Source organism: Salmo salar, chromosome 11 (genome assembly GCF_965601325.2).
Source record: "Salmo salar chromosome 11, fSalSal1, whole genome shotgun sequence".
Classification (NCBI taxonomy): domain Eukaryota; kingdom Metazoa; phylum Chordata; class Actinopteri; order Salmoniformes; family Salmonidae; genus Salmo; species Salmo salar.
In genome coordinates, this window is record NC_138301.1 from 118,748,463 (window position 1) to 118,772,417 (window position 23,955).

At 40.5% G+C, this 23,955-nt stretch overlaps 1 protein-coding gene across 6 annotated transcripts in view; it reads right to left on the reverse strand.

Moving 5' to 3' along the window:
- Positions 1-23,955, reverse strand: part of LOC106563869 (uncharacterized) — an 83,667-nt gene that overhangs the window by 12,178 nt on the left and 47,534 nt on the right. For 4 of the 6 annotated variants that reach the window (XM_045690230.2, XM_082958325.1, XM_082958323.1 and 1 more), the window contains one exon: positions 1,445-1,510. The exons of the other annotated variants lie outside the window; for them this stretch is intronic. In XM_045690230.2, the coding sequence (XP_045546186.2) occupies positions 1,445-1,510 (66 nt within the window). The remainder of the gene's footprint in view (positions 1-1,444; positions 1,511-23,955) is intronic. 6 annotated transcript variants of the gene reach the window in all.

Below are 23,955 nucleotides of genomic sequence, written 5' to 3' on the forward strand. Positions count from 1 at the left end.
CACACCAAACGATTATGTTAGATCAGCGCCTAGTCACAAAAAAACACAGCCATTTTTCCAGCCAACGAGAGGAGTCAAAAAAAGCCGAAATAGAGAACACTAACCTTTGATGATCTTCATCAGATGACACTCATAGGACTTCATGTTACACAATACATGCATGTTTTGTTCGATAAAGTTCATATTTATATCCAAAAATCTCATTTTACATTGGCGCGTTATGTTCAGTAATGTTTTGCCTCCAAATCCTCCGGTGATTTTGCAGAGAGCCACGTCAATTTACAGAAATACTTATCATAAATGTTGATGAAAATACAAGTGTTATGCATGGAACTTTAGATAAACTTCTCCTTAATGCAACCGCTGTGTCAGATTTCAAAAAAGCTTTACCGAAAAAGCACACCATGCAATAATCTGAGTACGGCGCTCAGACACAAAAACAAGCCAAAAATATATCCGCCATGTTGGAGTCAACAGAAGTCAGAAATAACATTATAAATATTCACTTACCTTTGATGATCTTCATCACAATGCACTCCCAGGAATCCCAGTTCCACAATAAATGTTTGTTTTGTTCGATAAAGTCCAACCTTTGTCCAAATACCTCCTTTTTGTTCGCGTCTTCAGTTCACAAATCCAAATTCACGACGCGCAGGCCAGACGAAAACTCAAAAAATTCCATTACAGTTCATAGAAATGTCAAACGATGTATAGAATCAATCTTTAGGATGTTTTTATCATAAATCTTCAATAAGACTTCAACCGGAGAATTCCTTTGTCTTTAGAAATGCAATGGAACTCAGCTACCTCTCACAGGCGCGCGCATGGCTGAAGCTCATGCCCATCTGGTAGACACCTGATACAATCAGCTCTTATTCCCCTCCACTTCACAGTAGAAGTCTCAAACAAGGTTCTAAAGACAGTTGACATCTAGTGGAAGCATTAGGAAGAGCAATATGACCCCACAGACACTGTATATTGGATAGGTCAAGAATTGAAAAACTACAAACCTCAGATTTCCCACTTCCTGGTTGGATTTTGTCTCAGGTTGTTGCCTACCATATGAGTTCTGTTATACTCACAGACATCATTCAAACAGTTTTAGAAACTTCAGAGTGTTTTCTATCCAAATCTACTAATAATATGCATATCTTCGCTTCTGGGCCTGAGTAGCAGGCAGTTTACTCTGGGCACCTTCTTCATCCAAGCTACTCAATACTGCCACCCAGCCAAAAGAAGTTAAGGGATCAAACGTGGCTAAGACAAGTAAACCATTATTAAAGGATCAAACATGGCAAAGACAACTGAATCGTTAAGGGATCAAACACGGTTGTATAATATTTAACCCAATCTAACATTGACTGTGGGTACTGTATGTCTCATATAATTTCATACTCACATTTTTTTGTAAGTTTGCTCTTGTACATCTATGCTTTGTACTCACCGTTCGAGTCTGTACTATGGTCTCTCTCATTGTCTGCCTCTTCCACACCATCAATTAAGGGGATATCTGGAACAAAGATAATCACTATTAGGACTGGGAAGAGTGTTAGTCAGAGATTGTTAATTATTTTGAGATGCGGGAGAGGGTTAGTTAAAATGTATGTGAAATTAAGAATACCACCATCATTTCTGAAATTAGGTAACTTAATTTAAATGGTGTGAAATCATCAACAGATTTGCATCTCTATGTAGAAACTCTGTGCACAATTCAATTGACAGGAAGTTTTACATAAGTATTCCCACCAACTATAGAAGCACCTTCGGCAGCAATTACAGCTGTGAGTCTTACTGGGGAAGTCTCTTTCCACACCTCTATTGTGCAACATTTACCTATCATTCTTTTCAAAACTCTTTAAGCTCTGACAAATTGTTTGTTGATCCTTGCCAGACAACCTTCTTCAGGACTTGCCATAGATTTTCAAGTAACTCTGCCACTCAGGAACATTCACTGTCTTCTTAGTAAGCCCACTCAAGTGTAGATTTGGTCTTGTGTTTAAGGTTATTGTCCTGCTAAAAGGTGAAATAATATCCCAGTGTTTGTTGGAAAGCAGACTGAAACAGGTGTTTCTCTAGGATTTTGCATGCGCTTAGTTCCATTCTGTTTCTTTTTTTTTTTATCCTGAAGTTAATTGCTTGGCCACATGTTTTGCAATAATAGTTTAGTGTCTTGTTTTAAACTGTTTGTCTCATGGTGAAATCCTTGAGTGGTTTCCTTTCTTTCTGGCAACTGAGTTAGGAAGGAGACCTGTATCATTGTGGTGCCTCTGTGATTTGATACACCATCCAGTGTAATTAATAACTTCACCATTCTTCATAGGATATTCCGTTTTTTTTACCCATCTACCAATACGTACCCTTCTTTGCAAGGAATTGGGAAGACCTCCTGGTGTATGTTGTTGAATCTGTGTTTGAAATTCACTGCTTGACTAAGGGACCTCAGATAATTGTATTTCACAGCAAAAACATGTTTTAATCTCCATAGGGTGGGCATGCCCATTGACCCCCCTAGAAGGGTGTTGACCCTGGAACTCATTGATCCGACACCCTAAAAAAAATGTAATTTAAAGTTACACCCTTTCACCTGTCAGTGCTGTCTGACAAACGGTAAGTTCTATCTCGGCCGATCCATTCCCATCCCAACACTGAGCTAGCCACACTTTCACTTTGTATCAATCAAACTGTATTTATACAACACATTTCTTACAAATGTTTTTATCAAACAATAAAGGTAGAAAGATAAAGACACAATATGTTTCTACACAAATATACAATTAAGATAGACAAGAATAAAATGTAAATAGCAAAACAAAAGTACAATAACAGTGGACAGGAGAGAGTATTGCAGCAATATAATAAATAAAAGGTAATAAAATAAAGAAGAAATATAGAATGGGGTTATACAAATAAAGTAGATAATATTGTTAATACAACTGTAACCATGTTAAGATATCAAACGTGGCTAGGACAACTTAACCATGTTAAGGTATCAAAGACAGCTAAGACAAGTAAACCATGTTAAGGTATCAAAGGCAGCTAAGAAACCTAAACAATGTTAAGGGATCCAACGTGGCTAAGACAACTTAACCATGTTAAGTTGTCTCTGCCTTGCCGGTTCCCCTCTCTCTCCACTGGGATTCTCTGCCTCTAACCCTATTACAGGGGCTGAGTCACTGGCTTACTGGTGTTCTTCCATGCCGTCCATGGGAGGGGTGCGTCACTTGAGTGGGTTGAGTCACTGACGTGGTCTTCCTGTCTGGGTTGGCGCCCCCCCCCCCTTGGGTTGTGCCGTGGCGGAGATCTTTGTGGGCTATACTCGGCCTTGTCTTAGGACGGTAAATTGGTGGTTGGAGACATCCCTCCAGTGGTGTGGGGGCTGTGCTTTGGCAAAGTGGGTGGGGTTATATCCTGCCTGTTTGGCCCTGTCCGGGGGTATCATCGGATGGGGCCACAGTGTCTTCTGATCCCTCCAGTATTTATGCTGCAGTAGTTTATGTGTCGGGGGGCTAGGGTCAGTCTGTTACATCTGGAGTATTTTTCTTGTCTTATCCGGTGTCCTGTGTGAATTTAAATATGCTCTCTCTAATTCTCTCTTTCTCTCTTTCTTTCTTTTTCTCGGAGGACCTGAGCCCTAGTACCATGCCTCAGGACTACCTGGCATGATGACTCCTTGCTGTCCCCAGTCCACCTGGCCGTGCTGCTGCTCCAGTTTCAACTGTTCTGCCTGCGGCTATGGAACCCTGACCTGTTCACCGGACGTGCTTGTTGCACCTCAACAACTACTATGATTATTATTATTTCACCATGCTGGTCATTTATGAACATTTTAACATCTTGACCATGTTCTGTTATAATATCCACCCGGCACAGCCAGAAGAGGACTGGCTACCCCTCATAGCCTGGTTCCTCTCTAGGTTTCTTCCTAGGTTTTTGGCCTTTCTAGGGAGTTTTTCCTAGGGAGTTTTTCCTAGCCACCGTGCTTCTTTCACATGCATTGCATGCTGTTTGGGGTTTTAGGCTGGGTTTCTGTACAGCACTTTGAGATATCAGCTGATGTACGAAGGGCTATATAAATACATTTGATTTGATTTGATTTAAGGTATCAAACAAGGCTTAGACAACTTAACCATGTTAAGGGATCAAACATGGGTAAGACAAGTAAACAATGTTAAGGTATCAAACGTGGCTAAGACAAGTAAACAATGTTAAGGTATCAAACGTGGCTAAGACAAGTAAACAATGTTAAGGGATCAATCGTGGCTAGGACATGTAAACAATGTTAACCTCTATAGGCTAGGGGGCGGTATTTTCACGTCCGGATGAAAAGCAAGCCCAAAATAAACTGCCTGCTACTCAGGCCCAGAAGCTAGGATATGCATATTATTAGTAGATGTGGATAGAAAACACTCTGAAGTTTCTAACAGTGTTTGAATGATGTCTGTGAGTTTAACATAACTTATGTGGCAGGCGAAACCTCGAGGACAAACCATCCAGGATTTTTTGTTGTTGTTGAGGTCACTCTCTTTTCAATGGGTTTTCTATGGGGATCTAGATTCATAAGGCACTTGCTTGCATTTCCTATCGCTTTCACTGGATGTCAACAGTCTTTAGAAATTGGTTGATGTTTTTCCTTTGAGAAATGAAGAAGTAGTGCAGTTCAGAACGAGGGTCGAGTGAAGTGTACTGTTTGTTTGAGGCGCACGACCTGAAGGCTCGCTCCACTTTGTTTTCGTCCTGTATTGAACACAGTTTATCCTGTCTTAAATTTGATCAATTATTTACGTTAAAAAATACCTAAAGTTGTATTAGGAAAGTTGTTTGAAATGTTTGGACAAAGATTACAGGTAACTTAATAGATATTTTGTAGTCATGTTGCGCGAGTTGGAACTGGTGTTTTTCTGGCTCAAATGCGCCAAATAAATGGACATTTTGGATACATAACGATGGAATTAATCTAACAAAAGGACCATTTGTGATGTTTATGGGACATATTGGAGTGCCAACAGAAGAAGCTTGTCAAAGGTAAGGCATGAATTATATTGTTATTTCTGAGTTTTGTGTCACGCCTGGCGGGATGAAATATGATTGTCTGTGTTTTTTGATGGTTTGCTGTCCTCAGATAATAGCATGGTTTGCTTTCGCCGTAAAGCCTTTTTGAAATCTGAAATGGTGGCTAGATTAACAAGAAGTTAGGCTGTAATTTGGTGTATTGCACTTGTGATTGTATGAAAGTTAAATATTTCTAATAATTTAATTTGAATTTGGCGCTCTGCCATTTCACCGGATGTTGTCAAATCGATCCCGTTAACGGGATTTGATCCCTAAGAAGTTTAAGGTATCAAACGTGGCTAAGACAAGTAAACAATGTTAAGGTATCAAATGTGGCTAAGACAAGTAAACATTGTCAAGGTATTAAACGTGGCTAAGACAAGTAAACAATGTTAAAACTTCTTACGGCTGAAATCCCGTTAACGGATTCGATATGACAGCAGCCAGTGAAAGTGCAGAGCGCCAAATTCAAACAACAGAAATCTCATAATTAAAATTCCTCAACCATACAAGTATTTTACACCATTTTAAAGATAAAATTCTCGTTAATCCAACCACAGTGTCCGATTTCAAAAAGGCTTTACAGCGAAAGCACACCAAACGATTATGTTAGATCAGCGCCTAGTCACAAAAAAACACAGCCATTTTTCCAGCCAAAGAGAGGAGTCAAAAAAAGCCGAAATAGAGAACATTAATCACTAACCTTTGATGATCTTCATCAGATGACACTCATAGGACTTCATGTTACACAATACATGCATGTTTTGTTCGATAAAGTTCATATTTATATCCAAAAATCTCATTTTACATTGGCGCGTTATGTTCAGTAATGTTTTGCCTCCAAATCCTCCGGTGATTTTGCAGAGAGCCACATCAATTTACAGAAATACTTATCATAAATGTTGATGAAAATACAAGTGTTATGCAAGGAACTTTAGATAAACTTCTCCTTAATGCAACCGCTGTGTCAGATTTCAAAAAAGCTTTACCGAAAAAGCACACCATGCAATAATCTGAGTACGGCGCTCAGACACAAAAACAAGCCAAAAATATATCCGCCATGTTGGAGTCAACAGAAGTCAGAAATAACATTAGAAATATTCACTTACCTTTGATGATCTTCATCACAATGCACTCCCAGGAATCCCAGTTCCACAATAAATGTTTGTTTTGTTCGATAAAGTCCAACCTTTGTCCAAATACCTCCTTTTTGTTCGCGTCTTCAGTTCACAAATCCAAATTCACGACGCGCAGGCCAGACGAAAACTCAAAAAATTCCATTACAGTTCATAGAAATGTCAAACGATGTATAGAATCAATCTTTAGGATGTTTTTATCATAAATCTTCAATAAGACTTCAACCGGAGAATTCCTTTGTCTTTAGAAATGCAATGGAACTCAGCTACCTCTCACAGGCGCGCGCATGGCTGAAGCTCATGCCCATCTGGTAGACACCTGATACAATCAGCTCTTATTCCCCTCCACTTCACAGTAGAAGTCTCAAACAAGGTTCTAAAGACAGTTGACATCTAGTGGAAGCATTAGGAAGAGCAATATGACCCCACAGACACTGTATATTGGATAGGTCAAGAATTGAAAAACTACAAACCTCAGATTTCCCACTTCCTGGTTGGATTTTGTCTCAGGTTGTTGCCTACCATATGAGTTCTGTTATACTCACAGACATCATTCAAACAGTTTTAGAAACTTCAGAGTGTTTTCTATCCAAATCTACTAATAATATGCATATCTTCGCTTCTGGGCCTGAGTAGCAGGCAGTTTACTCTGGGCACCTTCTTCATCCAAGCTACTCAATACTGCCACCCAGCCAAAAGAAGTTAAGGGATCAAACGTGGCTAAGACAAGTAAACCATTATTAAAGGATCAAACATGGCAAAGACAACTGAATCGTTAAGGGATCAAACACGGTTGTATAATATTTAACCCAATCTAACATTGACTGTGGGTACTGTATGTCTCATATAATTTCATACTCACATTTTTTTGTAAGTTTGCTCTTGTACATCTATGCTTTGTACTCACCGTTCGAGTCTGTACTATGGTCTCTCTCATTGTCTGCCTCTTCCACACCATCAATTAAGGGGATATCTGGAACAAAGATAATCACTATTAGGACTGGGAAGAGTGTTAGTCAGAGATTGTTAATTATTTTGAGATGCGGGAGAGGGTTAGTTAAAATGTATGTGAAATTAAGAATACCACCATCATTTCTGAAATTAGGTAACTTAATTTAAATGGTGTGAAATCATCAACAGATTTGCATCTCTATGTAGAAACTCTGTGCACAATTCAATTGACAGGAAGTTTTACATAAGTATTCCCACCAACTATAGAAGCACCTTCGGCAGCAATTACAGCTGTGAGTCTTACTGGGGAAGTCTCTTTCCACACCTCTATTGTGCAACATTTACCTATCATTCTTTTCAAAACTCTTTAAGCTCTGACAAATTGTTTGTTGATCCTTGCCAGACAACCTTCTTCAGGACTTGCCATAGATTTTCAAGTAACTCTGCCACTCAGGAACATTCACTGTCTTCTTAGTAAGCCCACTCAAGTGTAGATTTGGTCTTGTGTTTAAGGTTATTGTCCTGCTAAAAGGTGAAATAATATCCCAGTGTTTGTTGGAAAGCAGACTGAAACAGGTGTTTCTCTAGGATTTTGCATGCGCTTAGTTCCATTCTGTTTCTTTTTTTTTTATCCTGAAGTTAATTGCTTGGCCACATGTTTTGCAATAATAGTTTAGTGTCTTGTTTTAAACTGTTTGTCTCATGGTGAAATCCTTGAGTGGTTTCCTTTCTTTCTGGCAACTGAGTTAGGAAGGAGACCTGTATCATTGTGGTGCCTCTGTGATTTGATACACCATCCAGTGTAATTAATAACTTCACCATTCTTCATAGGATATTCCGTTTTTTTTTTTACCCATCTACCAATACGTACCCTTCTTTGCAAGGAATTGGGAAGACCTCCTGGTGTATGTTGTTGAATCTGTGTTTGAAATTCACTGCTTGACTAAGGGACCTCAGATAATTGTATTTCACAGCAAAAACATGTTTTAATCTCCATAGGGTGTGCATGCCCATTGACCCCCCTAGAAGGGTGTTGACCCTGGAACTCACTGATCCGACACCCTAAAAAAAATGTAATTTAAAGTTACACCCTTTCACCTGTCAGTGCTGTCTGACAAACGGTAAGTTCTATCTCGGCCGATCTATTCCCATCCCAACACTGAGCTAGCCACACTTTCACTTTGTATCAATCAAACTGTATTTATACAACACATTTCTTACAAATGTTTTTATCAAACAATAAAGGTAGAAAGATAAAGACACAATATGTTTCTACACAAATATACAATTAAGATAGACAAGCATAAAATGTAAATAGCAAAACAAAAGTACAATAACAGTGGACAGGAGAGAGTATTGCAGCAATATAATAAATAAAAGGTAATAAAATAAAGAAGAAATATAGAATGGGGTTATACAAATAAAGTAGATAATATTGTTAATACAACTGTAACCATGTTAAGATATCAAACGTGGCTAGGACAACTTAACCATGTTAAGGTATCAAAGGCAGCTAAGACAAGTAAACCATGTTAAGGTATCAAAGGCAGCTAAGAAACCTAAACAATGTTAAGGGATCCAACGTGGCTAAGACAACTTAACCATGTTAAGTTGTCTCTGCCTTGCCGGTTCCCATCTCTCTCCACTGGGATTCTCTGCCTCTAACCCTATTACAGGGGCTGAGTCACTGGCTTACTGGTGTTCTTCCATGCCGTCCATGGGAGGGGTGCGTCACTTGAGTGGGTTGAGTCACTGACGTGGTCTTCCTGTCTGGGTTGGCGCCCCCCCCCTTGGGTTGTGCCGTGGCGGAGATCTTTGTGGGCTATACTCGGCCTTGTCTTAGGACGGTAAGTTGGTGGTTGGAGACATCCCTCCAGTGGTGTGGGGGCTGTGCTTTGGCAAAGTGGGTGGGGTTATATCCTGCCTGTTTGGCCCTGTCCGGGGGTATCATCGGATGGGGCCACAGTGTCTTCTGATCCCTCCTGTCTCAGCCTCCGGTATTTATGCTGCAGTAGTTTATGTGTCGGGGGGCTAGGGTCAGTCTGTTACATCTGGAGTATTTCTCTTGTCTTATCCGGTGTCCTGTGTGAATTTAAATATGCTCTCTCTAATTCTCTCTTTCTCTCTTTCTTTCTTTTTCTCGGAGGACCTGAGCCCTAGTACCATGCCTCAGGACTACCTGGCATGATGACTCCTTGCTGTCCCCAGTCCACCTGGCCGTGCTGCTGCTCCAGTTTCAACTGTTCTGCCTGCGGCTATGGAACCCTGACCTGTTCACCGGACGTGCTTGTTGCACCTCAACAACTACTATGATTATTATTATTTCACCATGCTGGTCATTTATGAACATTTTAACATCTTGACCATGTTCTGTTATAATATCCACCCGGCACAGCCAGAAGAGGACTGGCTACCCCTCATAGCCTGGTTCCTCTCTAGGTTTCTTCCTAGGTTTTTGGCCTTTCTAGGGAGTTTTTCCTAGGGAGTTTTTCCTAGCCACCGTGCTTCTTTCACATGCATTGCTTGCTGTTTGGGGTTTTAGGCTGGGTTTCTGTACAGCACTTTGAGATATCAGCTGATGTACGAAGGGCTATATAAATACATTTGATTTGATTTGATTTAAGGTATCAAACAAGGCTTAGACAACTTAACCATGTTAAGGGATCAAACATGGGTAAGACAAGTAAACAATGTTAAGGTATCAAATGTGGCTAAGACAAGTAAACATTGTCAAGGTATTAAACGTGGCTAAGACAAGTAAACAATGTTAAAACTTCTTACGGCTGAAATCCCGTTAACGGATTCGATATGACAGCAGCCAGTGAAAGTGCAGAGCGCCAAATTCAAACAACAGAAATCTCATAATTAAAATTCCTCAACCATACAAGTATTTTACACCATTTTAAAGATAAAATTCTCGTTAATCCAACCACAGTGTCCGATTTCAAAAAGGCTTTACAACGAAAGCACACCAAACGATTATGTTAGATCAGCGCCTAGTCACAAAAAAAACACAGCTATTTTTCCAGCCAAAGAGAGGAGTCAAAAAAAGCCGAAATAGAGAACATTAATCACTAACATTTGATGATCTTCATCAGATGACACTCATAGGACTTCATGTTACACAATACATGCATGTTTTGTTCGATAAAGTTCATATTTATATCCAAAAATCTCATTTTACATTGGCGCGTTATGTTCAGTAATGTTTTGCCTCCAAATCCTCCGGTGATTTTGCAGAGAGCCACATCAATTTACAGAAATACTTATCATAAATGTTGATGAAAATACAAGTGTTATGCATGGAACTTTAGATAAACTTCTCCTTAATGCAACCGCTGTGTCAGATTTCAAAAAAGCTTTACCGAAAAAGCACACCATGCAATAATCTGAGTACGGCGCTCAGACACAAAAACAAGCCAAAAATATATCCGCCATGTTGGAGTCAACAGAAGTCAGAAATAACATTAGAAATATTCACTTACCTTTGATGATCTTCATCACAATGCACTCCCAGGAATCCCAGTTCCACAATAAATGTTTGTTTTGTTCGATAAAGTCCAACCTTTGTCCAAATACCTCCTTTTTGTTCGCGTCTTCAGTTCACAAATCCAAATTCACGACGCGCAGGCCAGACGAAAACTCAAAAAATTCCATTACAGTTCATAGAAATGTCAAACGATGTATAGAATCAATCTTTAGGATGTTTTTATCATAAATCTTCAATAAGACTTCAACCGGAGAATTCCTTTGTCTTTAGAAATGCAATGGAACTCAGCTACCTCTCACAGGCGCGCGCATGGCTGAAGCTCATGCCCATCTGGTAGACACCTGATACAATCAGCTCTTATTCCCCTCCACTTCACAGTAGAAGTCTCAAACAAGGTTCTAAAGACAGTTGACATCTAGTGGAAGCATTAGGAAGAGCAATATGACCCCACAGACACTGTATATTGGATAGGTCAAGAATTGAAAAACTACAAACCTCAGATTTCCCACTTCCTGGTTGGATTTTGTCTCAGGTTGTTGCCTACCATATGAGTTCTGTTATACTCACAGACATCATTCAAACAGTTTTAGAAACTTCAGAGTGTTTTCTATCCAAATCTACTAATAATATGCATATCTTCGCTTCTGGGCCTGAGTAGCAGGCAGTTTACTCTGGGCACCTTCTTCATCCAAGCTACTCAATACTGCCACCCAGCCAAAAGAAGTTAAGGGATCAAACGTGGCTAAGACAAGTAAACCATTATTAAAGGATCAAACATGGCAAAGACAACTGAATCGTTAAGGGATCAAACACGGTTGTATAATATTTAACCCAATCTAACATTGACTGTGGGTACTGTATGTCTCATATAATTTCATACTCACATTTTTTTGTAAGTTTGCTCTTGTACATCTATGCTTTGTACTCACTGTTCGAGTCTGTACTATGGTCTCTCTCATTGTCTGCCTCTTCCACACCATCAATTAAGGGGATATCTGGAACAAAGATAATCACTATTAGGACTGGGAAGAGTGTTAGTCAGAGATTGTTAATTATTTTGAGATGCGGGAGAGGGTTAGTTAAAATGTATGTGAAATTAAGAATACCACCATCATTTCTGAAATTAGGTAACTTAATTTAAATGGTGTGAAATCATCAACAGATTTGCATCTCTATGTAGAAACTCTGTGCACAATTCAATTGACAGGAAGTTTTACATAAATATTCCCACCAACTATAGAAGCACCTTCGGCAGCAATTACAGCTGTGAGTCTTACTGGGGAAGTCTCTTTCCACACCTCTATTGTGCAACATTTACCTATCATTCTTTTCAAAACTCTTTAAGCTCTGACAAATTGTTTGTTGATCCTTGCCAGACAACCTTCTTCAGGACTTGCCATAGATTTTCAAGTAACTCTGCCACTCAGGAACATTCACTGTCTTCTTAGTAAGCCCACTCAAGTGTAGATTTGGTCTTGTGTTTAAGGTTATTGTCCTGCTAAAAGGTGAATTAATATCCCAGTGTTTGTTGGCGGGTTTCCGGTTTCCTGTTTCCGGTCACAACTTGCAGACTTGTTTACGCTGCTGTGCGTTTTGTTGCCGATCTTACTTTGCTACCTGACGGTTTTTTACTTTTTCATTACCGTATATTTTTACTTTTTCCCTCACTCAACTTTTTTCATTAAACTTTTTTCACCCCGGAGGTTTTATCTGGACATGGTTCGTCAGGACTTCAAACAGCCGAAGCTAAGTAACATTAACATGATGCCTTCTAATTGCAGTCGTTGTACTTATAATATACAGGAGAACGATCGCCTTACGGCAAGGATAGCTGTGCTGCAAGCCCAGCTTCAGACGCAATCGTTAGGCAAGGGTAATTTCAGTGTAGGAAAGGATGAAACAGCGTCTGTGCCACCAGTAAGTACAGATAGTAACGTTAGTATAAACCCCCTCGCACGGTCCCCGCAGCCGGACAACTTTCTCATGGCTTCTGGAGGGAAACGCTGTAGGAATGCTCAACCGGTGTCGCTTTTTCAGCCGACAGAAACTTTCAACCGGTTCTCCCCATTAAGCGAGTCGGAGTCGGAGGCCGAGACTTCTCTGGTCTCTACTCCTCCCGTTGTGGGGTCTGAGACGCCGACGGCTCCCACCATTAGCTCTGACAAATTGAAAACCCTAGTCATTGGCGACTCCATTACCCGCAGTATTAGACTTAAAACTAATCATCCAGCGATCATACACTGTTTACCAGGGGGCAGGGCTACCGACGTTAAGGCTAATCTAAAGACGGTGCTGGCTAAAGCTAAAACTGGCGAGTGTAGAGAGTATAGAGATATTGTTATCCACGTCGGCACCAATGATGTTAGGATGAAACAGTCAGAGGTCACCAAGCGCAACATAGCTTCAGCGTGTAAATCAGCTAGAAAGATGTGTCGGCATCGATTAATTGTCTCTGGCCCCCTCCCAGTTAGGGGGAGTGATGAGCTCTACAGCAGAGTCTCACAACTCAATCGCTGGTTGAAAACTGTTTTCTGTCCCTCCCAAAAGATAGAATTTGTAGATAATTGGCCCTCTTTCTGGGACTCACCCACAAACAGGACCAAGCCTGGCCTGTTGAGGAGTGACGGACTCCATCCTAGCTGGAGGGGTGCTCTCATCTTATCTACGAACATAGACAGGGCTCTCACTCCTCTAGCTCCACAATGAAATAGGGTGCAGGCCAGGCAGCAGGCTGTTAGCCAGCCTGCCAGCTTAGTGGAGTCTGCAACTAGCACAGTCAGCGTAGTCAGCTCAGCTTTCCCCATTGAGACCGTGTCCGTGCCTCGATCTAGGTTGGGCAAAATTAAAAATGGCGGTGTTCGCTTTAGCAATCTCACTAGTATAAAGACCTCCTCCATTCCTGCCATTATTGAAAGAGATTGTGATACCGCACATATCAAAATTGGGTTACTTAATGTTAGATCCCTCACTTCCAAGGCAGTTATAGTCAATGAACTAATCACTGATAATAATCTTGATGTGATTGGCCTGACTGAAACATGGCTTAAGCCTGATGAATTTACTGTGTTAAATGAGGCCTCACCCCCTGGTTACACTAGTGACCATACCCCCCGTGCATCCGGCAAAGGCGGAGGTGTTGCTAACATTTACGATAGCAAATTTCAATTTACAAAAAAAAGCAATGACGTTTTCGTCTTTTGAGCTTCTAGTCATGAAATCTATGCAGCCTACTCACTCACTTTTTATAGCTACTGTTTACAGGCCTCCTGGGCCATATGCAGTGTTCCTCACTGAGTTCCCTGAATTCCTATCGGATCTTGTAGTCATAGCAGATAATATTCAAATTTTTGGTGACTTTAACATTCACATGGAAAAGTCCACAGACCCACTCCAAAAGGCTTTCGGAGCCATCATCGACTCAGTGGGTTTTGTCCAACATGTCTCTGGACCTACTCACTGCCACAGTCATACTCTGGACCTAGTTTTGTCCCATGGAATAAATGTTGTGGATCTTAATGTTTTTCCTCATAATCCTGGACTATCGGACCACCATTTTATTTCGTTTGCAATTGCCAAAAAATAATCTGCTCAGACCCCAACCAAGGAGCATTAAAAGTCGTGCTATAAATTCTCCGACAACCCAAAGATTCCTTGATGCCCTTCCAGACTGCCTCTGCCTACCCAAGGACGTCAGAGGACAAAAATCAGTTAACCACCTAACCGAGGAACTCAATTTAACCTTGCGCAATACCCTAGATGCAGTTGCACCCCTAAAAACTAAAAACATCTGTCATAAGAAACTAGCTCCCTGGTATACAGAAAATACACGAGCTCTGAAGCAAGCTTCCAGAAAATTGGAACGGAAATGGCGCCACACCAAACTGGAAGTCTTCCGACTAGCTTGGAAAGACAGTACCGTGCAGTATCGAAGAGCCCTCACTGCTGCTCGATCATCCTATTTTTCCAACTTAATTGAGGAAAATAAGAACAATCCGAAATGTCTTTTTGATACTGTCGCAAAGCTAACTAAAAAGCAGCCTTCGCAAATGGAGGATGGCTTTTACTTCAGCAGTAATAAATTTATGAACTTCTTTGAGGAAAAGATCATGATCATTAGAAAGCAAATTACAGACTCCTCTTTAAATCTGGGTATTCCTCCAAAGCTCCATTGTCCTGAGTCTACACAACTCTGCCAGGACCTAGGATCAAGGGAGATACTAAAGTGTTTTAGTACTATATCTCTTGACACAATGATGAAAATAATCATGGCCTCCAAACCCTCAAGCTGCATACTGGACCCTATTCCAACTAAACTACTGAAAGAGCTGCTTCCTGTGCTTGGCCCTCCTATGTTGAACATAATAAACGGCTCTCTATCCACCGGATGTGTACCAAGCTCACTAAAAGTGGCAGTAATAAAGCCTCTCTTGAAAAAGCCGAATCTTGATCCAGAAATTATAAAAAACTATCGGCCTATATCGAATCTTCCATTCCTCTCAAAAATTTTAGAAAAAGCTGTTGCACAGCAACTCACTGCCTTCCTGAAGACAAACAATGTATACGAAACGCTTCAGTCTGGTTTTAGACCCCATCATAGCACTGAGACTGCACTTGTGAAGGTGGTAAATTACCTTTTAATGACGTCAGACAGAGGCTCTGCAACTGTCCTCGTGCTCCTAGATCTTAGTGCTGCTTTTGATACCATCAATCACCACATTCTTTTGGAGAGATTGGAAACCCAAATTGGTCTACATGGACAAGTTCTGGCCTGGTTTAGATCTTATCTGTCGGAAAGATATCAGTTTGTCTCTGTGAATGGTTTGTCCACTGACAAATCAATTGTAAATTTCGGTGTTCCTCAAGGTTCTGTTTTAGGACCACTATTGTTTTCACTATATATTTTACCTCTTGGGGATGTCATTCGAAAACATAATGTTAAATTTCACTGCTATGCGGACGACACACAGCTGTACATTTCAATGAAACATGGTGAAGCCCCAAAATTGCCCTCGCTAGAAGCCTGTGTTTCAGACATAAAGAAGTGGATGGCTGCAAACTTTCTACTTTTAAACTCGGACAAAACAGAGATGCTTGTTCTAGGTCCCAAGAAACAAAGAGATCTTCTGTTGAATCTGACAATTAATCTGGATGGTTGTACAGTCGTCTCAAATAAAACTGTGAAGGACCTCGGCGTTACTCTGGACCCTGATCTCTCTTTTGAAGAACATATCAAGACTGTTTCAAGGACAGCTTTTTTCCATCTACGTAACATTGCAAAAATCAGAAACTTTCTGTCCAAAAATGATGCAGAAAAATTAATCCATGCTTTTGTTACTTCTAGGCTTGACTACTGCAATGCTCTACTTTCCGGCTACCCGGATAAAGCACTAAATAAACTTCAGTTAGTGCTAAATACGGCTGCTAGAATCCTGACTAGAACCAAAAAAATTTATCATATTACTCCAGTGCTAGCCTCCCTACACTGGCTTCCTGTTAAGGCAAGGGCTGATTTCAAGATTTTACTGCTAACCTACAAAGCATTACATGGGCTTGCTCCTACCTATCTTTCCGATTTGGTCCTGCCGTACATACCTACACGTACGCTACGGTCACAAGACGCAGGCCTCCTAATTGTCCCTAGAATTTCTAAGCAAACGGCTGGAGGTAGGGCTTTCTCCTATAGAGCTCCATTTTTATGGAATGGTCTGCCTACCAATGTGAGAGACGCAGACTCAGTCTCAACCTTTAAGTCTTTACTGAAGACTTATCTCTTCAGTAGGTCCTATGATTAAGTATAGTCTGGCCCAGGAGTGTGAAGGTGAACGGAAAGGCTGGAGCAACGAACCGCCCTTGCTGTGCTTTGGCAAAGTGGGTGGGGTTATATCCTGCCTGTTTGGCCCTGTCCGGGGGTATCATCGGATGGGGCCACAGTGTCTTCTGATCCCTCCTGTCTCAGCCTCCCGTATTTATGCTGCAGTAGTTTATGTGTCGGGGGGCTAGGGTCAGTCTGTTACATCTGGAGTATTTCTCTTGTCTTATCCGGTGTCCTGTGTGAATTTAAATATGCTCTCTCTAATTCTCTCTTTCTGTCTTTCTCTCGGAGGACCTGAGCCCTAGGACCATGCCTCAGGACTACCTGGTATGATGACTCCTTGCTGTCCCCAGTCCACTTGGCCGTGCTGCTGCTCCAGTTTCAACTGTTCTGCCTGCGGCTATGGAACCCTGACCTGTTCACCGGACGTGCTTGTTGCACCCTCGACAACTACTATGATTATTATTATCTGACCATGCTGGTCATTTATGAACATTTTAACATTTTAACATCTTGACCATGTTCTGTTATAATATCCACCCTGCACAGCCAGAAGAGGACTGGCCACCCCTCATAGCCTGGTTCCTCTCTAGGTTTCTTCCTAGGTTTTTGGCCTTTCTAGGGAGTTTTTCCTAGGGAGTTTTTCCTAGCCACCGTGCTTCTTTCACATGCTTTGCTTGCTGTTTGGGGTTTTAGGCTGGGTTTCTGTACAGCACTTTGAGATATCAGCTGATGTACGAAGGGCTATATAAAAATAAATTTGATTTGATTTGTTGGAAAGCAGACTGAAACAGGTGTTTCTCTAGGATTTTGCATGTGCTTAGTTCCATTCTGTTTCTTTTTTTTTATCCTGAAGTTAATTGCTTGGCCACATGTTTTGCAATAATAGTTTAGTGTCTTGTTTTAAACTGTTTGTCTCATGGTGAAATCCTTGAGTGGTTTCCTTTCTTTCTGGCAACTGAGTTAGGAAGGAGACCTGTATCATTGTGGTGCCTCTGTGATTTGATACACCATCCAGTGTAATTAATAACTTCACCATTCTTCATAGGATATTCCGTTTTTTTTACCCATCTACCAATACGTACCCTTCTTTGCAAGGAATTGGGAAGACCTCCTGGTGTATGTTGTTGAATCTGTGTTTGAAATTCACTGCTTGACTAAGGGACCTCAGATAATTGTATTTCACAGCAAAAACATGTTTTAATCTCCATAGGGTGGGCATGCCCATTGACCCCCCTAGAAGGGTGTTGACCCTGGAACTCACTGATCCGACACCCTAAAAAAAATGTAATTTAAAGTTACACCCTTTCACCTGTCAGTGCTGTCTGACAAACGGTAAGTTCTATCTCGGCCGATCCATTCCCATCCCAACACTGAGCTAGCCACACTTTCACTTTGTATCAATCAAACTGTATTTATACAACACATTTCTTACAAATGTTTTTATCAAACAATAAAGGTAGAAAGATAAAGACACAATATGTTTCTACACAAATATACAATTAAGATAGACAAGAATAAAATGTAAATAGCAAAACAAAAGTACAATAACAGTGGACAGGAGAGAGTATTGCAGCAATATAATAAATAAAAGGTAATAAAATAAAGAAGAAATATAGAATGGGGTTATACAAATAAAGTAGATAATATTGTTAATACAACTGTAACCATGTTAAGATATCAAACGTGGCTAGGACAACTTAACCATGTTAAGGTATCAAAGGCAGCTAAGACAAGTAAACCATGTTAAGGTATCAAAGGCAGCTAAGAAACCTAAACAATGTTAAGGGATCCAACGTGGCTAAGACAACTTAACCATGTTAAGTTGTCTCTGCCTTGCCGGTTCCCCTCTCTCTCCACTGGGATTCTCTGCCTCTAACCCTATTACAGGGGCTGAGTCACTGGCTTACTGGTGTTCTTCCATGCCGTCCATGGGAGGGGTGCGTCACTTGAGTGGGTTGAGTCACTGACCTGGTCTTCCTGTCTGGGTTGGCGCCCCCCCCCCCTTGGGTTGTGCCGTGGCGGAGATCTTTGTGGGCTATACTCGGCCTTGTCTTAGGACGGTAAGTTGGTGGTTGGAGACATCCCTCCAGTGGTGTGGGGGCTGTGCTTTGGCAAAGTGGGTGGGGTTATATCCTGCCTGTTTGGCCCTGTCCGGGGGTATCATCGGATGGGGCCACAGTGTCTTCTGATCCCTCCAGTATTTATGCTGCAGTAGTTTATGTGTCGGGGGGCTAGGGTCAGTCTGTTACATCTGGAGTATTTCTCTTGTCTTATCCGGTGTCCTGTGTGAATTTAAATATGCTCTCTCTAATTCTCTCTTTCTCTCTTTCTTTCTTTTTCTCAGAGGACCTGAGCCCTAGTACCATGCCTCAGGACTACCTGGCATGATGACTCCTTGCTGTCCCCAGTCCACCTGGCCGTGCTGCTGCTCCAGTTTCAACTGTTCTGCCTGCGGCTATGGAACCCTGACCTGTTCACCGGACGTGCTTGTTGCACCTCAACAACTACTATGATTATTATTATTTCACCATGCTGGTCATTTATGAACATTTTAACATCTTGACCATGTTCTGTTATAATATCCACCCGGCACAGCCAGAAGAGGACTGGCTACCCCTCATAGCCTGGTTCCTCTCTAGGTTTCTTCCTAGGTTTTTGGCCTTTCTAGGGAGTTTTTCCTAGGGAGTTTTTCCTAGCCACCGTGCTTCTTTCACATGCATTGCATGCTGTTTGGGGTTTTAGGCTGGGTTTCTGTACAGCACTTTGAGATATCAGCTGATGTACGAAGGGCTATATAAATACATTTGATTTGATTTGATTTAAGGTATCAAACAAGGCTTAGACAACTTAACCATGTTAAGGGATCAAACATGGGTAAGACAAGTAAACAATGTTAAGGTATCAAACGTGGCTAAGACAAGTAAACAATGTTAAGGTATCAAACGTGGCTAAGACAAGTAAACAATGTTAAGGGATCAATCGTGGCTAGGACATGTAAACAATGTTAACCTCTATAGGCTAGGGGGCGGTATTTTCACGTCCGGATGAAAAGCAAGCCCAAAATAAACTGCCTGCTACTCAGGCCCAGAAGCTAGGATATGCATATTATTAGTAGATGTGGATAGAAAACACTCTGAAGTTTCTAACAGTGTTTGAATGATGTCTGTGAGTTTAACATAACTTATGTGGCAGGCGAAACCTCGAGGACAAACCATCCAGGATTTTTTGTTGTTGTTGAGGTCACTCTCTTTTCAATGGGTTTTCTATGGGGATCTAGATTCATAAGGCACTTGCTTGCATTTCCTATCGCTTTCACTGGATGTCAACAGTCTTTAGAAATTGGTTGATGTTTTTCCTTTGAGAAATGAAGAAGTAGTGCAGTTCAGAACGAGGGTCGAGTGAAGTGTACTGTTTGTTTGAGGCGCACGACCTGAAGGCTCGCTCCACTTTGTTTTCGTCCTGTATTGAACACAGTTTATCCTGTCTTAAATTTGATCAATTATTTACGTTAAAAAATACCTAAAGTTGTATTAGGAAAGTTGTTTGAAATGTTTGGACAAAGATTACAGGTAACTTAATAGATATTTTGTAGTCATGTTGCGCGAGTTGGAACTGGTGTTTTTCTGGCTCAAATGCGCCAAATAAATGGACATTTTGGATACATAACGCTGGAATTAATCTAACAAAAGGACCATTTGTGATGTTTATGGGACATATTGGAGTGCCAACAGAAGAAGCTTGTCAAAGGTAAGGCATGAATTATATTGTTATTTCTGAGTTTTGTGTCACGCCTGGCGGGATGAAATATGATTGTCTGTGTTTTTTGATGGTTTGCTGTCCTCAGATAATAGCATGGTTTGCTTTCGCCGTAAAGCCTTTTTGAAATCTGAAATGGTGGCTAGATTAACAAGAAGTTAGGCTGTAATTTGGTGTATTGCACTTGTGATTGTATGAAAGTTAAATATTTCTAATAATTTAATTTGAATTTGGCGCTCTGCCATTTCACCGGATGTTGTCAAATCGATCCCGTTAACGGGATTTGATCCCTAAGAAGTTTAAGGTATCAAACGTGGCTAAGACAAGTAAACAATGTTAAGGTATCAAATGTGGCTAAGACAAGTAAACATTGTCAAGGTATTAAACGTGGCTAAGACAAGTAAACAATGTTAAAACTTCTTACGGCTGAAATCCCGTTAACGGATTCGATATGACAGCAGCCAGTGAAAGTGCAGAGCGCCAAATTCAAACAACAGAAATCTCATAATTAAAATTCCTCAACCATACAAGTATTTTACACCATTTTAAAGATAAAATTCTCGTTAATCCAACCACAGTGTCCGATTTCAAAAAGGCTTTACAGCGAAAGCACACCAAACGATTATGTTAGATCAGCGCCTAGTCACAAAAAAACACAGCCATTTTTCCAGCCAAAGAGAGGAGTCAAAAAAAGCCGAAATAGAGAACATTAATCACTAACCTTTGATGATCTTCATCAGATGACACTCATAGGACTTCATGTTACACAATACATGCATGTTTTGTTCGATAAAGTTCATATTTATATCCAAAAATCTCATTTTACATTGGCGCGTTATGTTCAGTAATGTTTTGCCTCCAAATCCTCCGGTGATTTTGCAGAGAGCCACATCAATTTACAGAAATACTTATCATAAATGTTGATGAAAATACAAGTGTTATGCAAGGAACTTTAGATAAACTTCTCCTTAATGCAACCGCTGTGTCAGATTTCAAAAAAGCTTTACCGAAAAAGCACACCATGCAATAATCTGAGTACGGCGCTCAGACACAAAAACAAGCCAAAAATATATCCGCCATGTTGGAGTCAACAGAAGTCAGAAATAACATTAGAAATATTCACTTACCTTTGATGATCTTCATCACAATGCACTCCCAGGAATCCCAGTTCCACAATAAATGTTTGTTTTGTTCGATAAAGTCCAACCTTTGTCCAAATACCTCCTTTTTGTTCGCGTCTTCAGTTCACAAATCCAAATTCACGACGCGCAGGCCAGACGAAAACTCAAAAAATTCCATTACAGTTCATAGAAATGTCAAACGATGTATAGAATCAATCTTTAGGATGTTTTTATCATAAATCTTCAATAAGACTTCAACCGGAGAATTCCTTTGTCTTTAGAAATGCAATGGAACTCAGCTACCTCTCACAGGCGCGCGCATGGCTGAAGCTCATGCCCATCTGGTAGACACCTGATACAATCAGCTCTTATTCCCCTCCACTTCACAGTAGAAGTCTCAAACAAGGTTCTAAAGACAGTTGACATCTAGTGGAAGCATTAGGAAGAGCAATATGACCCCACAGACACTGTATATTGGATAGGTCAAGAATTGAAAAACTACAAACCTCAGATTTCCCACTTCCTGGTTGGATTTTGTCTCAGGTTGTTGCCTACCATATGAGTTCTGTTATACTCACAGACATCATTCAAACAGTTTTAGAAACTTCAGAGTGTTTTCTATCCAAATCTACTAATAATATGCATATCTTCGCTTCTGGGCCTGAGTAGCAGGCAGTTTACTCTGGGCACCTTCTTCATCCAAGCTACTCAATACTGCCACCCAGCCAAAAGAAGTTAAGGGATCAAACGTGGCTAAGACAAGTAAACCATTATTAAAGGATCAAACATGGCAAAGACAACTGAATCGTTAAGGGATCAAACACGGTTGTATAATATTTAACCCAATCTAACATTGACTGTGGGTACTGTATGTCTCATATAATTTCATACTCACATTTTTTTGTAAGTTTGCTCTTGTACATCTATGCTTTGTACTCACCGTTCGAGTCTGTACTATGGTCTCTCTCATTGTCTGCCTCTTCCACACCATCAATTAAGGGGATATCTGGAACAAAGATAATCACTATTAGGACTGGGAAGAGTGTTAGTCAGAGATTGTTAATTATTTTGAGATGCGGGAGAGGGTTAGTTAAAATGTATGTGAAATTAAGAATACCACCATCATTTCTGAAATTAGGTAACTTAATTTAAATGGTGTGAAATCATCAACAGATTTGCATCTCTATGTAGAAACTCTGTGCACAATTCAATTGACAGGAAGTTTTACATAAGTATTCCCACCAACTATAGAAGCACCTTCGGCAGCAATTACAGCTGTGAGTCTTACTGGGGAAGTCTCTTTCCACACCTCTATTGTGCAACATTTACCTATCATTCTTTTCAAAACTCTTTAAGCTCTGACAAATTGTTTGTTGATCCTTGCCAGACAACCTTCTTCAGGACTTGCCATAGATTTTCAAGTAACTCTGCCACTCAGGAACATTCACTGTCTTCTTAGTAAGCCCACTCAAGTGTAGATTTGGTCTTGTGTTTAAGGTTATTGTCCTGCTAAAAGGTGAAATAATATCCCAGTGTTTGTTGGAAAGCAGACTGAAACAGGTGTTTCTCTAGGATTTTGCATGCGCTTAGTTCCATTCTGTTTCTTTTTTTTTTATCCTGAAGTTAATTGCTTGGCCACATGTTTTGCAATAATAGTTTAGTGTCTTGTTTTAAACTGTTTGTCTCATGGTGAAATCCTTGAGTGGTTTCCTTTCTTTCTGGCAACTGAGTTAGGAAGGAGACCTGTATCATTGTGGTGCCTCTGTGATTTGATACACCATCCAGTGTAATTAATAACTTCACCATTCTTCATAGGATATTCCGTTTTTTTTTTTACCCATCTACCAATACGTACCCTTCTTTGCAAGGAATTGGGAAGACCTCCTGGTGTATGTTGTTGAATCTGTGTTTGAAATTCACTGCTTGACTAAGGGACCTCAGATAATTGTATTTCACAGCAAAAACATGTTTTAATCTCCATAGGGTGGGCATGCCCATTGACCCCCCTAGAAGGGTGTTGACCCTGGAACTCACTGATCCGACACCCTAAAAAAAATGTAATTTAAAGTTACACCCTTTCACCTGTCAGTGCTGTCTGACAAACGGTAAGTTCTATCTCGGCCGATCTATTCCCATCCCAACACTGAGCTAGCCACACTTTCACTTTGTATCAATCAAACTGTATTTATACAACACATTTCTTACAAATGTTTTTATCAAACAATAAAGGTAGAAAGATAAAGACACAATATGTTTCTACACAAATATACAATTAAGATAGACAAGCATAAAATGTAAATAGCAAAACAAAAGTACAATAACAGTGGACAGGAGAGAGTATTGCAGCAATATAATAAATAAAAGGTAATAAAATAAAGAAGAAATATAGAATGGGGTTATACAAATAAAGTAGATAATATTGTTAATACAACTGTAACCATGTTAAGATATCAAACGTGGCTAGGACAACTTAACCATGTTAAGGTATCAAAGGCAGCTAAGACAAGTAAACCATGTTAAGGTATCAAAGGCAGCTAAGAAACCTAAACAATGTTAAGGGATCCAACGTGGCTAAGACAACTTAACCATGTTAAGTTGTCTCTGCCTTGCCGGTTCCCCTCTCTCTCCACTGGGATT